Consider the following 17,477-nt stretch of genomic DNA (forward strand, 5'->3'; position numbering starts at 1 on the left):
CTTAAGCCAGAAATTTGCGACAATTTCCGCGCGGCCATAGAATGCGTTGTGACGTCATCAGTTGTGTAGATTGTGCCGGGGAGAATGGCGGATAAGCGAAATCGAAGAGTCTCAGAGTCTCCGGGAAATATTGTGTAGCTGGCGGCCCTGGCTAGTTAGCTGCACTAATTCTAGTTTACCTCCCAGCATATCGATGCACTTTTTTCCTTCAAACGAAAGTGTGAGAAGGAAATGGACGAGATTTGTGCAAAAACACCGGCCCGGTTTCAAACCAACGAAGACATCAGTGCTGTGTTCAGTCCATTTCACACCAGAAAGCTTTTCGCGGATGATCGACCTAGCAGATCACCCTAGTGTTCGAAGAAGTGAAAAAGAAGAATCCCCAACCATTGATGTGGCGATAACGCAAGGGGATGATCCAGTTGGATCAAAATAGGTAAATACTTTGTGCAGGGTTCGTACAGGTCCTTGAAAACCTGGAAAGTCCTGGAATTTGACTGTGGCATTTTCCAGGACTGGAAAGTCCTGCAAAAAGGCTCCTGGTCCTGGAAAGTTCTGGAAATCTGTTAAACTCAAGTAAAAAATATGAAATGTATGGCAGACAGTAAGGAGAATTAACATTGAGATCTTCGGAGTGAAAGGGTTAACGTGAATTTTAGAATCCTGGAAAACTCAGTCGGAGTCCTGGAGAAGTCCTGGAAAGTCCTGGAAATTTGTTTCTGAAAAAGGGTACGAACCCTGTTTGTGTTAATTTGTGTGCTACTATACCCGTAAACTGGTTTATCACTATGTGGTTTTTTTTTTTATTTACATTCTTATTTGGCACAAAAGCGTAGGACAAAATCTCCTCTATCCTATCGAGCACGAGAATCTTAGCCGACATTAAGAAGCTGTCACCGGATACTCAAACCAGCTGCCTGGAGGGTTTTCATGCCACCCTCAATCATTGGCATCCAAAATCGATTCATTTCTCTTGGTTTGGTACTTTCTGCAGGTAATTACAGTCGGCAAGGCAAGATAAAAATAGTTTTAACACAACTCAAGAGAGTTCAAAACTAGTTCACATGCCAGAGGTTATTTGGCAAGATTGTACCACTTCATTGTTACTGTATTGTGTCTTAATACTTACAATTTACATCAAACATTTTAGACATATTCTGTGCAGCCTACACTACAATGGAAATGTTCACAGGGAAACAGAGACAGGTCAGGATGGAAAACCTTACTACAGAGTATCATATCCAAAATTTGAACCTGGTAAAGAAGTGGTGCGCGAGGTGGCTGTTCCTCCTACATATGGTGAGTGTATTATCAGACTACCCAACTTCTAAGGGTGAAGAAAGATAAATATGATGACAGCTGGTCAAAACATCCTTTAATTCACGCTTGATTATTTTTTAAACTTACCTCGGCTATTAAATTTCCCAACTAATATTCTGTTTTACTAAGTAACATATGACAACTGAGTACTTGTATTCATTATCTCCTTAGGTTATGTCGATGACATTCAAAAGCTTCTATTCAGTTTGCCATTGAAAGATCTAGGCAATGTTATAAAAAAATATATGAAGAGAGGGTCCCAGAGCCCTAGCCTTGAACAGGCAGTTTGCAAAGAGGCTGAGTAAAGATGAGGCCACACAGAACAAGCAGAAAAACAAGAAGAGGACCAGGTCAGAGTTATTTCCCCTGGGTAAATGTATAGCTTATAAATAGTAGTACTAATACTAATACTAATACTAATGCTAATGCTAATGCTAATGCTAATGCTACTACTAATAATAACAATAATAATAATAAAGACTTTATTTAAGTGTCAAACCATGTAGTCTGGGAGAAACCCATACTAATAAGGGACACAGAGTAATGCAAAATACGAAACTTAGAAGGATTTATGTAAATTCATTCAAATTCTCATTGTTGGAAACATTCTTTTTTTCCAATATTATTATTATTATTATATCTGCTTGACATTCCATTAATCAAGTCCAGCTTTGTGACCAGATGTTAGTTAAAGAATGTAACAGTAGACTGATTGCCAGATGAACTTGAGCCAAAATATTTAATGACAAAACCAGAAAAATGATGGTGTTTCTTACAAAATTACAAATCATCAAACATAGATGGAAACCAAATCCAACCTTTCTGCCACCTCTAAAGTGACTTTTGTTTTTCATTTCTTTTTTAGTTGCTGAGCAGGATGCAATGGAGGCTGGACAAAATCAACTGGCTGAAGGAGAATCCCCACCAAAGAAAAAGTCCTACACCTGCAGCATATGTACATGTAAAAAGCCAGGCCATTGACGCAATCACTGCCCATTGCAACTAGATGCCTAACATAGAAAGAGCATAAATAGTTAGCATTACAGTCAGTCTGGTGCCCCTCAGCATCATGGTTATTACTCCAGTTTGAAAGATAACATTTGAATGTCTGGGGGCTCAGATTTGCAGTTTTGATAATTTTAATCATGTTCCATCTTAAGTTGCCTGAACTGTAGAGAGGACAAAGTCACATGAGCCCCAAATAAATGTTTATGTATACAGGAAGAGAACAAGTCAGAGCAAATTTGATTGTAACACTTTATTAGAAATAAAGAAAACTACTCTTCTGAACAATTTTCATCTCAGTCGCTCTCCTCAGTTGATAGATATCCAGTCGTATGATTATTGCCAAATCTGGATGTTATATTGTGGTAAATACATGCTGGCAATGGTCTCCTGTTGTCCCAGCCCAAGTAGCTGAATATCCACCAAACAAGCCGTCTGTAGGCTGTAGCTCTGAGAAACCTGTGATAAAGGTTTGAAATCAACCTAATAATACTACAAGACCACCTCGATTAGTGTATTGTTATTCTCAGAAAATGAACTGAATTTGTCCTTGTAGGCAGGAAAAAACAAGTACCTCGATTAGTCTTGTCCTCGGTGGCAAAATTAAAATTATTGGAACTTTTATGAAATAAATTACAATGTGACACCAAGGTAGTACTTCTCTGCACCGATTGCCATAAATCGCGGCTCATGTTATTTGGTGATTAAAGCCCATTTGGTTGAGTTTTTTTTTTCCACCGACACTGAACTACTGTATGATGTAAGCCTCATTGTAAACACACTTCCCAGGAGCAATACATTTATGTACTCACTCATTTTCAGAAGTGCCACTTTTACAGCGATAGGTTCTTCTGTTTCTGTCCCGAAGTTATGGTGCCACTTGCTGGAGCACTGTGTTGGTTGTCAGGGCAAGGTTATTGGTATGCTGTGTTACACACGAAATCCGTTCAATACTGCCATCAATTGAAAGTTTAGCACTGGCGCAAACGACTTCCCTACAGCACCTAAACTCACAAGCCGACACAAGAAGAGCATCGCTGCAATGGCTGCAGGAACACCTGTTAGATACAATGAAATGATTGATGAGACTCGAACATCTGTAATACTAAAAGTCAGCTAAATCTCCTTCCCGTAAGGACTAATGATGTGAAGTATATATGAAATAATTCATATTTGAACTGCGGTAGTAGATGAAAGTGAAGAGTGATCATCGCAGTAAATTTTCCAATTTAAGCAATTGGAAAGAAGAAGCCTGAAAAAAAATAAATAAATAAAATAATAAATAAATAAAAAAATAAAATAAATAAATAAATAAATAATTAAAAAAATTTTTTTTTCAGGCTTGGAAAATTTACTCGATGATCATTCTTCACTTTCGTAAGGACTAATGCTGATGACCAAAGATGGTTCTGATTTCGCCATCACCTCTTTTCATTTCAGCTTGAACGTACAAAACAGAACAGGGTAAGCCACACTCGATCACCACGTTCTCACAGATGTTACTAAAAGTGGTAACGGGGAACGGGAAACGGAGAACGGGGAACGGGGAACGGGGAACGGGGAACGGGGAACGGGGAACGGGAACGGGGAACGGAGAACGGGGAACGGGGAACGGAGAACGGGGAACGGGGAACGGGGAACGGGGAACGGGGAACGGGGAACGGGGAACGGGGAACGGGGAACGGGGAACGGGGAACGGGGAACGGGGAAACGGGAACGAGAGTCTGGGAACGAGTTTACAGCGGTAACCCGCCAAAGAATTCAACATGGCGGACAAGGAAAAGAAAAGGGAACAGAAATGTGAGGAAGTGTTACGGTTGTAAACGTGGGTTTCTACCGGCTGTGCCCCAGAGCCCAATATTGTACCGGGTTAAACAAAGCATAAAATAGCGCCTGGACAGAAAATCGAATCGGTATTATCACATGCTTACCCAATAGGTCAGAACAAAATGCAGACTGCAAGACTGCAGACCGGGTAAAAAATGCAGACTAGGTACAAAATGGAGACTGCAGACTGGGCACAAAACGCAGATAGAGAATAAAGACTGTTTTTCGTCTGATACGTGACAACATGTCATCTGAAAACATACCGAGTGTCACGCAGTCGCTTTTCCGCGGTCATCTTTCACCAGCATTAGCATTATTGTGGAATATTCCTTGATTGTTTCTTTATATATTTTGTCTTTGACAAAGCGGCCAGACCGCAGGTTATTTATCTGCTGCTCAGCTGATTCGCCAGCTGACTTGCCGATCTCCGAAAGGCCGCCACGCTGCCGAATGCGAAGACAGCGGACGACCCGCGTTCAAAGACAGTCATGTGTTATGTCACTTGTCCTCGAAATCGTATTGATATGACAGCTCGCGCACAAACTGAGAAGATACGAGTAGACTATGAAGGCTTGAAATTCTATTTAAGAATGACTGTGGCTTGACCGATTGGGGACGTAGCTTGTGATAATACCGATTCGATTTTTCCCCCAGGCCCTATTTCATGCTTTGTTTATCACAGTGCCAATGGGACTCTGGTATAACAAGAACGTGCTGGGTACATGATCAGGGGGCACAGCCGGTAGAAACTCACGTTCACAACTGTAGCACTTCCTCACATTTGCCTAAATTGTTTCCTTTTCTTTTCCGTTGTCCGCCATGTTGAACTCTCAGGCGGATTACCGCTATACACTCGTCCCCAGACTCCCGTTCCCGGTTCCCTGTTCCTCATCTTCCGTTGCCCGTTGCCCGTTACCAGTTTTAGTAACATCCCGTTCTCACAGGTTCCATTTTCTCAAATCGTCGCGCTAGAGTGGCAGACCTTAAGCCATCTTCGTCAGTTTCTTCATCCTCGAGACCATCGCCATCATCGTCTTGGTACGCAAATATCTCGCCCGTGGATGGAACGATACTACATCGTCCTCAGACGGCGAAGAAGAAAACTCTTGATCGCTGTGAGTGCTTTCTGTCATATTCGATGGTATTTTATTTTGCAAAAAGTAGTAAACTTCACTCAAGCTTTTAGAGCATACACAACCGATGACGTCACAACTCTGCACTAGTTTCCAGTCTCTTGTCCCGCGTTTTGCCTAAAAATACTCATCTTTCGTCGCATTTTAAACTATGTTCTCAAAACGTAAATAAGTTAATGTTTTCGCTAAAATGTTTTTTTATGACATTAAGATTTGGATTTAAGAAAAAAAAATGTCGATCAATTTTCGAGTCATGTGTACTTGACAGGTCTCAGCCAACTTCTTCAGTTTTTGAGCACAAACTTGTTGCTCTCTGTCAATACAGAACCTTTTCTTTGCTGATCTGGTCCAAGTTCACGGTCACTAGCATCACTCTTAAGACACTAACACTAAAAGTGTCACTCACAGTCTGATCCTTCAGTTTCACTGCACCATGCTTCATCATCACTCATTATTGTTAGACATGAGGGGGTGGCGAATGGTCTTTCAAAAACCATGGGTCTCGCAAAATTTTCGCCGAATTTCACGGCTCCCGCAGTCTCGTTTTTTAGCGGTTATGTGCGTCTCGCAGTCTCGATTTTTCTCACAAAGCTGTCTCACAGTCTCGATTTTTTTCAAGGCTAAGAAAGTCGCGAAGTACTGATTTGTTTATTTTGTTTTTTAGTAAAGTTAAATGACATCACAACATCTTAGAACCTGAACGTCTTGAGTTCGCATTCAAAACATTATAAAGTCTCGGTCACATAATTGAAGAAATCAAAATGTCTCGGGCTCGCAAAGAAAAACGCTAATTTCGCCGTCTCGCAAAGTCTCACATTTACCATTCGCCACCCCTACATGAGTTCATTTGCTGGTAAAATTCACCAGTCTGGCAGTGTCGCTGTTGCTATTGCCTATTCCCAAACTTCCTTTTATGGCTAGATGTAGGGGCATGAAATTTCACTGCTGTTTACGAACAGTTTGTTTAGATGGCATATTGAAAGAGTGATTAATTAAAATTGTCAGAATTGCTAGTGTTCTCTCATTCCCTTAGCTTAGGGATTTAAATATCTTGATGTAAGATTATATAGAGATTAAGCACATTGAACTATAATGCACAATTTACGAGTAACCTTTCAAAATGGGTGGTCAATATGACAGGGACTAATAGATAAGAAACTTCGTCTGCAAACAAGGCAAATGAGAGGGTTTGAAGAAATTAAAGGAACATGCTTGACCTGGAGGTGGGGGGGGGGGGGGGGAGGGGTATTGGAACTTAGCGTTGCTGACATTTAACATTGTTGAAAGGGAATAATAATTTTGGTTATAAATGAGAAAAAACCACGACATGTCCAAATTACTGAATCGCCGTTAAAACTAATCCTCTTGCTTTTTTAAAGAGGTTCACGGCCTGCCTGTAACGAAGCGTTTATCAATCGGCGGGATATTTCTAATGTTTTATTTGTCCATGATAAACAAATTTGTCGTCTTCCTCCTCATATCGTTTGTTTGAGGAACAGAACGATTATTTATTCAAAAACACGCTGTTTTGCAGGCATGTGTTTTTAAATATCGTCGTTTCTCTTCCCTGAATTCCACAGGAGCCATCGTTTGCGTGAAAATAATGAATTGTAAGTAAATTGCACTCAATTCAAATTCTATTCTCTTAGGTAGGCATTACACTAATAGAAAAGCGCATTGTCAGTTTTCTAGACGTGGGAGAACCTATTTAAGAGCCAGTGCCCAAAACTATGGACCAAACAACGGCACAAATCGAAAAATCGATTTTGCTCATTTTTTGCCCATAGATTAGCCCTAGCTAGTAAACAAACGGACCATAGTTAGTTTCTGCTAATGCAGCTTTTTTGGGGAGAAATTTGCGAAAAACGATTTCGCCCCGACTGAGCTCAAAATCTACTTCCCGTTATGCTAAATTTTCTGAAAATTTGATTGCTTTGCGCGTCGCACAGCAGCTACTTGAGAATCTTTCAATGGTCTTTACATTCAGCTCAGGTCTTCATGGTATGACTGAGCGAAAAATAAAATAAATCGAGGTTTCATTTGAGCCCGAAACGAGATCGAACAGAAACGCAAAATATTACGATGTGTTGCAAACGAATTATAGCACTAAAATATCGCCATATTTTTCTATGGGCTATAACTTTAAATGCCATAAAAACACTCTCTACGGGTTAACTGTACACGCACCTGTTTGAAAATCAAAAAACATCTCTGGGCAAATGGTTTTAAGTCGCCCGCCTTGGCCTGTGCTTCTCATAAATTTTTGCCTGAACCGCGGTGAGAATGTAAAAAATTGCGTGACGCTGGCGGTCACCCTGAATACATAATTCGTTTCCAACAAACCGCAGTTGGCTATCTTAGAACATTTGGGTGAAAAAGAAAAACATAATGGACCACTTTTAACTTTAATATTTTGAAAGTCATCGCTTTGGAAATTTCGTTAACCAAAAACGCCAATTAGAAGCAATTTACTTGGAGTTCGGGTGCTACTGCTATGTCGTTTTAAGCTGTCGTTCTTTCTCTGATCACTTTAATTACAAGAACGAGTTGATATTCTTGGTTTGTAGCCTTACGTGATCTGAAGGAACGCTACAGTGATTAAATTTGTATTTGTTGATTTCGACGGATCGATTTTCGGTTAAACCTTTTTATTTGTACCAGCACATTTAGTGCCATTTCTCCTACTAAAAAGTCGGAAAAGTAAAGTAAACAAATCCTAAAAGTTTAAATCATAAATAAGAGGCATCGACAGTGCGAGTGTCTCGGTTACGCACGTACTATACATATAGTTCATTGTGCGCGAATGTTTCTGTTTCAAACAACTAAAATGCTCAATTCTTTTTTTCTTTTTTTCTTCAGTCTTAAAACTTAAGGTTAGAGTTAGGCTAAACCCTAAATTGTTTTGGCGGCCAACCTATTTTTGGCTAATTGCTTAATCAAATTATATAGATATTTCATTGAAATTCGCTCTTCCGTGACCGACTTCCGCGAACAAAGCGGACAGCGAACATCCAAAGATGGATGTTCGCTGTTCATTTAAGACTACAATCCGGCAGGTATATTTTGCAGGGTGCAGGGTGCAGGTTGTAGGTTGAAATTTAATTATAACTGGAAAACCGCTGGCACTAAAAATAATTAATAACCTCCATACTCGTCAGGGTTTCTTACATAAAGTAGTTCGCCTCTTTCACATAGTGAAAACACGATCGATCCGCGATAAGTGTCGCGATAAGTACTTATCGATCGACACGCTAAGACTAGTGAAATCTCTTGAAAGCCATCTGGATGGCCGCTCCACAGATGTTTTCATCGATTCCAGACTTGGCTCGGGTCTTCCCTCAACAACAGAAGATTGCCATCACAAATGAAGCAAATAAATAAAGAAATGAAATAACAAGATTTTAACCGACGGAATATACTAGCGCAAGCTCAGTGTGCTTTCATTTTGGTACTCACAGGGAAGAAACCAAATTCAGCAGATATTTCAGGTGATATTTCAGATGTTTCTTCAAAAACAATAATTAAATGCAGGCTTAAAATTATAGGAATATACTCTCCTCCCATAGCTTCGGCCGGTTTGGCACTTAAGTGGAAGCCACCTTTCTGAGCGATTGTAGACAGTGTCATGTAACAGTCACGGTAAGTCTACCACCTGTACGTTTCTTCTAAGTGCCAGCGGTTTTCCAGTTATAATTAAATTTCGACCTGCAATCTGCACCCTGCACCCCGCAAAATATACCTGCCGACTACAATCCTGGTCAAAAGTGTTGGGACAGTTACAGCAGATGACTTCAGAGGCAGCCTCTCTTAAGACCAAAACCGCGCAAGCCTGCCTACCCCCCTCCCCCCTGTCAATGTTGATAAAAATCTTGAAGAAAAAAACAATCGTTGACAATAGCTTCAGAATAGCCACGTTTCAAAAATTGCTCGCCTCCTAGAACAGTATTCTCCAACTAAAGAGACGAGAAGATAGATATTCACGTCTTATTCCAATAATAGCGATTTTTCAGCAATCGCGTTTGGTTCCAACACAACTGTCTAACCACTTTCTATTGTCCATTTTTCCTTTTTTCCCACATCCGATCTAGTCTTTAGACTAGCTTCGTTTTCATGCAACATTGCTAGGGGGGAGAGGGGGGGGGGGACCAATTCTACTTGCTTCTATTTATCTTTTGTTCTAAAACGTTAAGGACGTAGTTGAAATTGTGGGTTTTAGCACGCAAAAGAGGGAGGTGTCCCAACAACTTATGGCCAGGATTGTAGGTTTACACTAGAGGAAATTGTTCCGGATTCGTGATGAATTCGGAACGTTTTAGTGCCGGATTGATTTTGCCGTTTACACAAAAGTGGACGAATCCGAAATAAAAACTCCCTGGTTTGGTCGTGTCTTCGGAGATTTTGAATCCGGAATTTAAAGTGGGAACTTTGAATCCGAAAACTTTTGAATCTGGAGAGTTTTGTCGTGTAAACGATTTTCTCTTGAATCCGGATATTTTTCCGCCTGTGATCTTTTGAGTTTGCGGTGGAACGAAAATGGCAGATTACATGATCCAGTCGTAGTCGAGTCGTAGGCACATTGATGGCCATTTGATGGCGGTCGCTGGGTGATTACCTCGTGCTGTTTCAGGTGTAGGTAATCACTTTTATAATGGGTAATGCCATATTCCTCAGAAACCCAATTTATACTTTACTGCGCAGATGACGACGATGGCACGATCGAAAACCTCGACGGTTCTAGATATTAAGTAAAGACCAGAATAAATACCTGGAGGGACCTGACATGATGGACAACAGTACCGTGGTCAGCGAGTTGAAAGAAAACTTCAGACTGTCTCAACCTACCCCTAGCCTTATTTTCGGAGGCATTTTGTTTCTCGTTGTCGAGGCAACAAACTGCTTGTTAACCATTCCATCATGAATGTTCCCGGAGTTATCGTCGTGTGTAAACGGTTAAGAATCCGAATATCCTCTCACTGTAAACCCCTACTAATCCGAATACTCTAAAATTGATGAATCCGGGAACTTTTACGAATCCAAAAAAACTCCTTTAGTGTAAACCTAGTCCTAGATCGACCACTATAATGTTCATTTGTCTACCAATGTTATGATCTGCAAATTTCAGTTAATTGATCAAACAACCAAAGTAGAAAAGATGGATTTTTTCCCAGTATGATCGAAACTTAAACGCAATTTCTTCCTGCGCTAATTCGATTCAAGAAATTCCGGGTTTTCTAGCTGAGTTTGAGCATATTGTGTAGGTACAAATTTTCTACACAGCTAGAAGAGCGGAGATGCCATCACGCAGTTAGTAGTTTATAGAAATTATGGTATTTCCACTTGACTTTATTTGTCAGTCAATGATTCAACTGCCATAAACCATAGAGGATTGGTTAAGTGTATCTCTAAAACTGCCACTATATTGTAAGTTATCAGTGAAATCAATAAAATAAACAAGTGTTAAAATCATTTCCCGGAGTACTGTAGAAACGTTCTTTATCAGGGATGTCGTGGGTGTTGCATTGCAAATGAAAAAACATATATATTTATACTAACTTAAACAACAACAACAAAAAAAAAACATTTTCCATTATTTTATCTACACAACGTTTCAAAAATTGCTTTCATCGGATTGCTGGAAACGAATATTTTACTCGAGAGTGGCTATCCGCGTTACATTCCAACGGCGGATTTTGGGCAAAATATATGAGAAACACAGGTCAAGGCGGGCGACTTGAAATCATTTGTCCAGAGATGTTTTTTGATAGCCTAACAGGTGGGTGTATATTTAACCCGTAGAAAGTGTTTTTATGGTATTTAAAGTTATAGCCCATAGAAAAATATGGCGATGTTTTTATACAATAATTCTCTTGCGACACACTGTAAAATTTTGCGTGTCAGTTTGATCTCTTTTCGGGCTCAAAACCAACTTTGATTTATTTTATTTTTCGCTCAGTCATACCACGAAGACCTAAACTGAATATAAAATCCATTGAAAGATTCTCAAGTAGCTGTTCTGCGGAGCGCGAAGGAATGAAATATTTGGAAAATTCAGCAAAACCGGAAGTAGATTTTGAGCCCAATCGGGTCGAAATCGTTTTTGGCGTATTTCTACCAAAGAAAGCTGTATTAGCAGAAACTAACTACGGTCCGTTTCTATTCTTACTAGGACCTATCTATGGACAAAATACAAGCGAAATCATTTTTTTGACTTGTGCCATTAATAGGCGATTTAGGTCCATTTTTATAGGCATTTAATTCATAGGTATTAAGAATTTTTAAATTATTATGAATTAGGCATTACGTTTTACTTTTTATTTTAGTCACACGTGGTGTTTTACGATTTTCCAATGTATACCATGTTAATGTAAATAATGCACGAGCAGGGATTGGGAAGGCGAAACAGGCAAATGAGCCTATGCCCCGTGGCATTGGAGAGTTATGGGCCGTTTATAAGAAAAGTTTGAACCATTAGGGTAGATAAATGGGCCATAAAAAAATCTTCTCGCGTATTTATTTGTCATTACACTGAAAATTTCATAACTGAAAATATTTTCCACAAAATAGTGTATATTTTATAGCTGTTTCGTAGCTAGGGGGCATCGCAAGCCCGGTAAGTACTTTCATAATGCGTCATTTCGTAGCTCTATTCGCCATATGCACATGGCGCATGGCCTTCCCAATCCCTGCACTAGGATTAGCGAATCAGAGTGTGCATTATATCGGCTTAAAACACAAGCCAATTATATAATAAATGTATGTAAATGATATTGTTATGACAGAGAAATGGACAGGCCAAGAACTTTTCCTTCTTTTGTAAATATATTACTTTCTCTCAGCCCTGTCAAATTGTCTCAGGAACCTTCATTTTTGATAGCTCATTATTTTCCACTGTACCTAGCACAAGAGCACCAAATCCTAACTGATAACTAACATGCGTGTATCTCTGGCCTTTGCTGTGTACTACATGTATATTCTGTTATCCTGCCTTAACTACTAGAAACAATTTTGACAGAGCTGTTTCAACAGTTTCACCTAAATTGATTTCCAGTACTAGCGCTACACGTCGCAGTGTTATTGAATATGAACTTTATAGAGGGTTTTAATTTTTTTTTTATTTTTTTATTGTTACTTAAGACAACAAAATATACATGTGTATGCATAACCTGATGTTGGTGTTGGTTGTGAATCGTAGTTCATATTAGTCATCCTATTGCAGTTCAGGGGAAAAAGTTCAGAAAGTTTAGAACATCTCTTCCCCCCAGCACACCTGCTGTTTGCGGGTGCAATAATTGAGACGTTATATATATACGAAGAGAACTGTAAAGTTATAAACTTAACATTAAAATCTAACATTTGAATGCCTCCTGTGCTAAAATTAGTCACAATTTAATTGTTATCACTCCTCGTGAATTCTTAGAGATTCCAGAGGCAAATATAAATATCTAAAACACTACGAAGAACAGTTGAAAAACAACACAGAAATTTTACAGAAAAACAACACCCACCTACAAAATCTCTTAAAGGAAAGGTAAATGCGATATGATGGGATGCATTGTGGTGTGATGGTAGGTAATTTGATGTAATCTGATGTAATATAATGTGATATGATTTTTCCAAGCCACCCCCCAGGGGAGGGGATTACTTTCTATCAATAAGGTACTGGGGATGTGCCGCTGGCCTAGATAGCAGTTACATCACTGGAATGACTATAATGGGGTCCCAACAGACGAGCTAAAACTGGGTCGCACATTTCAACACGACCACCTCGTTGGAAATCGAGAAAATGTTTTGAATATTTTCCGATAGAAAATGTACCAGAGCGTTTGAAGGTGAAGAGTGCGATCTTCTACGTATGACGAATCTGTCAATTACTAAGGTAGATTCATAAACAATTAACAGAAAATTATTAAGTTGAGATCGCAAAGTTTACATTTGCAAAAATGTGACTAAGATGGGGTCTGTATATAACTGGCCACAGAATGGACGATAATGAACACGGGGTCTCTGGGAGACCAGCGGCACATACCCAGCCAAGGTGAACGGCGTTCAAACTGCTCTCTAAGAATTGCAAGCTGGTTCTTACAACACTTTTGTTGGGCAGCTTAGGTCATTTCTTTCGGATACACTTCTCCAAAAGTTAATGATTATCTCAGTACCATTGTTATCAGACGATGATGAAAAGAGTCCGTTTTAGTAATGACTGTTAACCGTACAAAGTAAGATAAGAATGTAACGCACGAATTTCAACTTTTAAGTGATAGTTCTTGTTCAAAAGACCAAAAACTATTATGAGTTTTGAGAAAAAAAAACATTTTGTAATGTGAAGATACCGTTTGGTTTATTTAGACATTGTAAACTAAAAGACTGCAGTGTGTAAGCCATGTTCTTGTTCAATTATATTTGCCAGCTTGGACATCGCCACCCAAAGGGCGGAGGAGAATGAGACATTAAAGCAAAAAGTAAAAGAATGTGAGCGCCAGCTACAGGGGAGAGTTAGCATCAGTCCAAAATACTCGAGAGACGAGGAAAGGTACATATATGGGTGATATTGGTCTTGTCTTTGTTAACCCTATTTAACTTATCAAACTCCTTGTACGATGACGTTTCGCCGGTGACCGTCAGGTCGCACAGTATAGTCGGACATACGAACAATAATTGTTTTTTATTTATCATATTGTTGTTGTGGTGCCGCGGCTAACTGTACTTGGTAAAGTAATTTATTTTATACTCTAAATTATTTGCTTCGTTCTGCTTACCATGTCAAGCTTTACGTATCAGCAACAAATGGTGAAAGCAAAACTAGAGGAGAAACGTAGAGAGCTTGACAAGTTTAAAGAAAGGTAATAAGGGTCGGTAAGCCCTTTGTCTAATCTAAAACATTTTAAGAGCGATGGCCATTTTTTTTAAAACTATTTAATGCAGCCACTGCTGAAAAAACACTTTGTTATTAAAAATTCTAGTTGTCTAAAGTACTATTTAATAAATAATTATTTGGAAAATGTTATTTAATCAAAAGCAAAAAACATTTATTTAGAGCCTACTCGTAGCTTACACTTTTTCTTAAAAGAGATACTGAGACTGTATGCATTTCTCACAGGCATGCCGATTTCTCAGAAAGAAGAGTGAGATCTGATCAGAGACGAACAGAAAACACACTATGCACAAACAGGCAGTCCCAGCTGGAGAGTGAATACGTCATTGAATTTAACGACGGTACACGTGTTGATGCTATTGACATTCTAACAACTAGAGGTGGTCGTTATCGGGGTAGCAAAATCAGCTCAATGGAGTATCTTAAGTGTTACAGACTCGCTTGCTTTACTTTAGGGGTAATGTTCTTGAAATTTAATATGTATCAAGTGTAATTTATTTCTTGATATAATGTGAAAAAGATTAGTTGAGCTTTTTCTTCACGTTCCCAGTTCTATGATAACGAATGCACTGGTTTATTGGGCTGAAGTTCAACTTCTGCATTTCATGGTTTTTCCTCAAAGTGTGATCTGAACAGAAATAATATCTAGCATCTATAATAACCTTTCTTTTACAGAAAAAACAGTATAAAAATGCATTTGTTCTCAGATAAACGACTTCTGAAATGAAATCATCGATCTTCGGCAGATGAAGGCATTACCATTCCTCACAGCGAATTAATACAGGATAACGCCGTCTTTTAGCATTTCCTTGATATATCTCATCACTTGGAAAAGAGAAGATTATCTCGCTTTAATCTGGAAAGAACCGATTCGAAATTGTTGAAAAGAAGACTAGAACCGCCGGGAGCTGAATTCTCAACGCAAAATCTCAAGCGGGGCAGTGCTAGAAAGGGAGTGTTCAATAGAGGCAGAACACAAGTAAAAACCTTCGTCGACCCGAGCAGGATCAAATTCGAAAAGGGCGGCTTACCAGGTTCGATAAGGGTGATGGTCAAGCGAAAATAAGAGCTTAAACTCTACTTCAACTTAAAATACAACAAATACGCGGGGAAAAACAGGCTACAGTCCAAGGTCCACCAAATCTGGCCATGACACTCCCACCTTCCCACCCAACCTCTTTCCCATTGCCTTTTCCCTTACTTAGGGGCAAGACGGGGCGAGGCGGGGCGAGGTGGGGCGCGGCGGGGTGGTTTTAACTTTGTGAGAATGAGACACGATTAGGAAATATGCCCTAAGTTTGGACATGAAAGATGTCACCAACAATGGAAGCCGAAATCCTCAGTTTAAAATTTCCTGATTCAGATTGCTCATGATGTCGTTTTGGCTGTGAAGGAGTCTTTCGCAGAATTTACCTGTACTGTAATGGAAATGTTAGTGAATGACAATAAATGAATGAAAATAAAAATTGGGGTGTGCCCGGGGCATTCACTTTTACTATCAGTCCTCTAAACATTAAGCACAATTCATTGAATAGATTATAATTTTGTTAACGACGGGAGCTTTCACAGGATTATTTTTCATACCATTAAAGTCAAGTCAAAGCATGATATTAAGCGATTGAAATCATACCTTCTTCGTCATTTTTTCAGCCTTCATGTTTTTTGCGAGCATGCAACTTGAACCCAGTCTTCTAAAAGAAGCCGCGAACCACTAGTGAAATCCCCGCTAAATGCCCGTTCAAACCCCCACATTGCATAGCAAAGCCGTGAAAAAATGTTCATTCCGCGACTACCTGGGAGCCTAAATTGAGTGAAAACGAAGTAAAACCCCCCAGTTTGCCCCGGATATCCTCCAATTGCGGTGGGGGGAGGGGGGTTCAAATGATTGGTGCATAACTAGGATACTACAAAATGCAATAGGAAAATAAAGTGAACTACAAAAGGTAATGCATGGAGGATATTACATGGAGGCGAAGTGTAGTGACCGAGGATGGAAGGAACAAAATAATGATCCTAAAATGTACACGTTATTTCTTAATTGTTTCGACATGCTGGTGCATTCAGTCTTCAATATGGCTAATGAAACGAACGGTTCAATCCCAACCGCATTAAGCTTTCCAAGTGGCTTCTTACTCGGTCTGCCAGAAGAATCCTGAGCCCCGATATGGAATCACTGTGAGAACACATCCCACCACTGGCAGGATGGAGGGCCGAGTTAGTCCGCGGGACAAGTATCGTTAAGATTGATCAAGATAGGACAATTCACGCGAGCTACGAACAGTGATGTCAACTTGAACAGATTAACTGTTCATAAATGTGCGCGTGTAGTGAATATTCAAGTGATTCTTTTAAAACCAATGTTTATCTTTGCAGGATGTCAAAAGTGCTATTGCTAATGAGTGGAAACGACGTTATCAAGATCACCTTCTTCTAGATTACGACAGGATGCTCTTGCACGACTTGAATGACTACATCAAATATTGCACGCAGTTCTCCTTCTCTTACACGATAGAGCGGTTTTCAACTGAGTGTCGTGAAACCAAAAACAAAACCAATTACTTACCAATTAGACTACTCAGCTCATCTCAAACCGTAGTATAACCAAAACCAAAGTAATTGTCTGATTACGTTCGACACTCAATTGAAAACCGCTCTATTACGTAATAAACCGCTCACTCGATTACACTTGCGAAAAATAGTTAGTTGACATACCAAGAGCTGACCATTTTAAAAGCACTTGGAGACGCGTGAAACTTTTCAGGGGAATCAAGGCAAGGACATTGGTGTGTTCACTGGTTGTCCTCCAGGCTACTCGATAAACTTTTTAGTGCGACTCTTTCTTAATATGGAGGTTAACGCTAACGAAATGAAAGATATAAGTTATATAAGTTATTGTAGAGTATTACATAAGTTATTAAATACAATAACTTATAAGAGAGGATGTATCTCTGCTCCATTTTCAACTCTTGGTGTAAAAAAGACAGTTATTAGACTGATTGATACAAAAAAACCCAGGATGTAATGCCTAGTTTAATTTAAATCTGCTAAGCCAAATTAGACTGGTTGAATGACTGATTGCGTCGAAGAAACAGGCAGATCTTATATATAGTCGAGGAAATAACCACGCTTTTGATGTCATGTATCAACTCTTCGTTAACCGAAGCAATGAAGGTTAACCCTAATACTAACGGAAATGAAAATCAAGATAACAGTATCTTTACTTGATGATATGATGAATTATGTAATTCCATATGAAAAAGACCTACTTTTTGAATTCGTCGTTAATTCTAACGATTCACTTAAAACCAAAATAACAAATG

The 17,477-nt window shown here is 39.4% G+C and overlaps 1 protein-coding gene across 1 annotated transcript; it reads left to right on the forward strand.

Annotated features, from left to right (window-relative positions):
• The first annotated feature begins 413 nt into the window (after positions 1 to 413).
• Positions 414 to 17,191, forward strand: LOC145469239 (uncharacterized). The gene is made up of 11 exons (XM_081452929.1): positions 414 to 436; positions 1,151 to 1,299; positions 1,492 to 1,545; positions 2,186 to 2,275; positions 2,728 to 2,795; positions 12,695 to 12,813; positions 13,693 to 13,815; positions 14,051 to 14,125; positions 14,383 to 14,614; positions 15,521 to 15,588; positions 16,515 to 17,191. The coding sequence occupies exons 1-11, from the start codon at positions 414 to 416 to the stop codon at positions 16,756 to 16,758; spliced, it is 1,245 nt and encodes a 414-aa protein (XP_081309055.1). The 3' UTR covers positions 16,759 to 17,191.
• The last annotated feature ends 286 nt before the right edge of the window (positions 17,192 to 17,477 follow it).

Source organism: Orbicella franksi, chromosome 15, assembly GCF_964199315.1.
Source record: "Orbicella franksi chromosome 15, jaOrbFran1.1, whole genome shotgun sequence".
Taxonomy (NCBI): Eukaryota; Metazoa; Cnidaria; class Anthozoa; order Scleractinia; family Merulinidae; genus Orbicella; species Orbicella franksi.

Coding starts and splice junctions, on each gene's coding strand:
- LOC145469239 (XM_081452929.1), top strand. CDS start 414: ATGATCCAGTTGGATCAAAATAG. Junction 2,276..2,727: donor GTCCTACACCTGCAGCATAT/GTACATGTAAAA, acceptor CTGTTGTCCCAG/CCCAAGTAGCTGAATATCCA. Junction 14,126..14,382: donor CTTGACAAGTTTAAAGAAAG/GTAATAAGGGTC, acceptor CATTTCTCACAG/GCATGCCGATTTCTCAGAAA.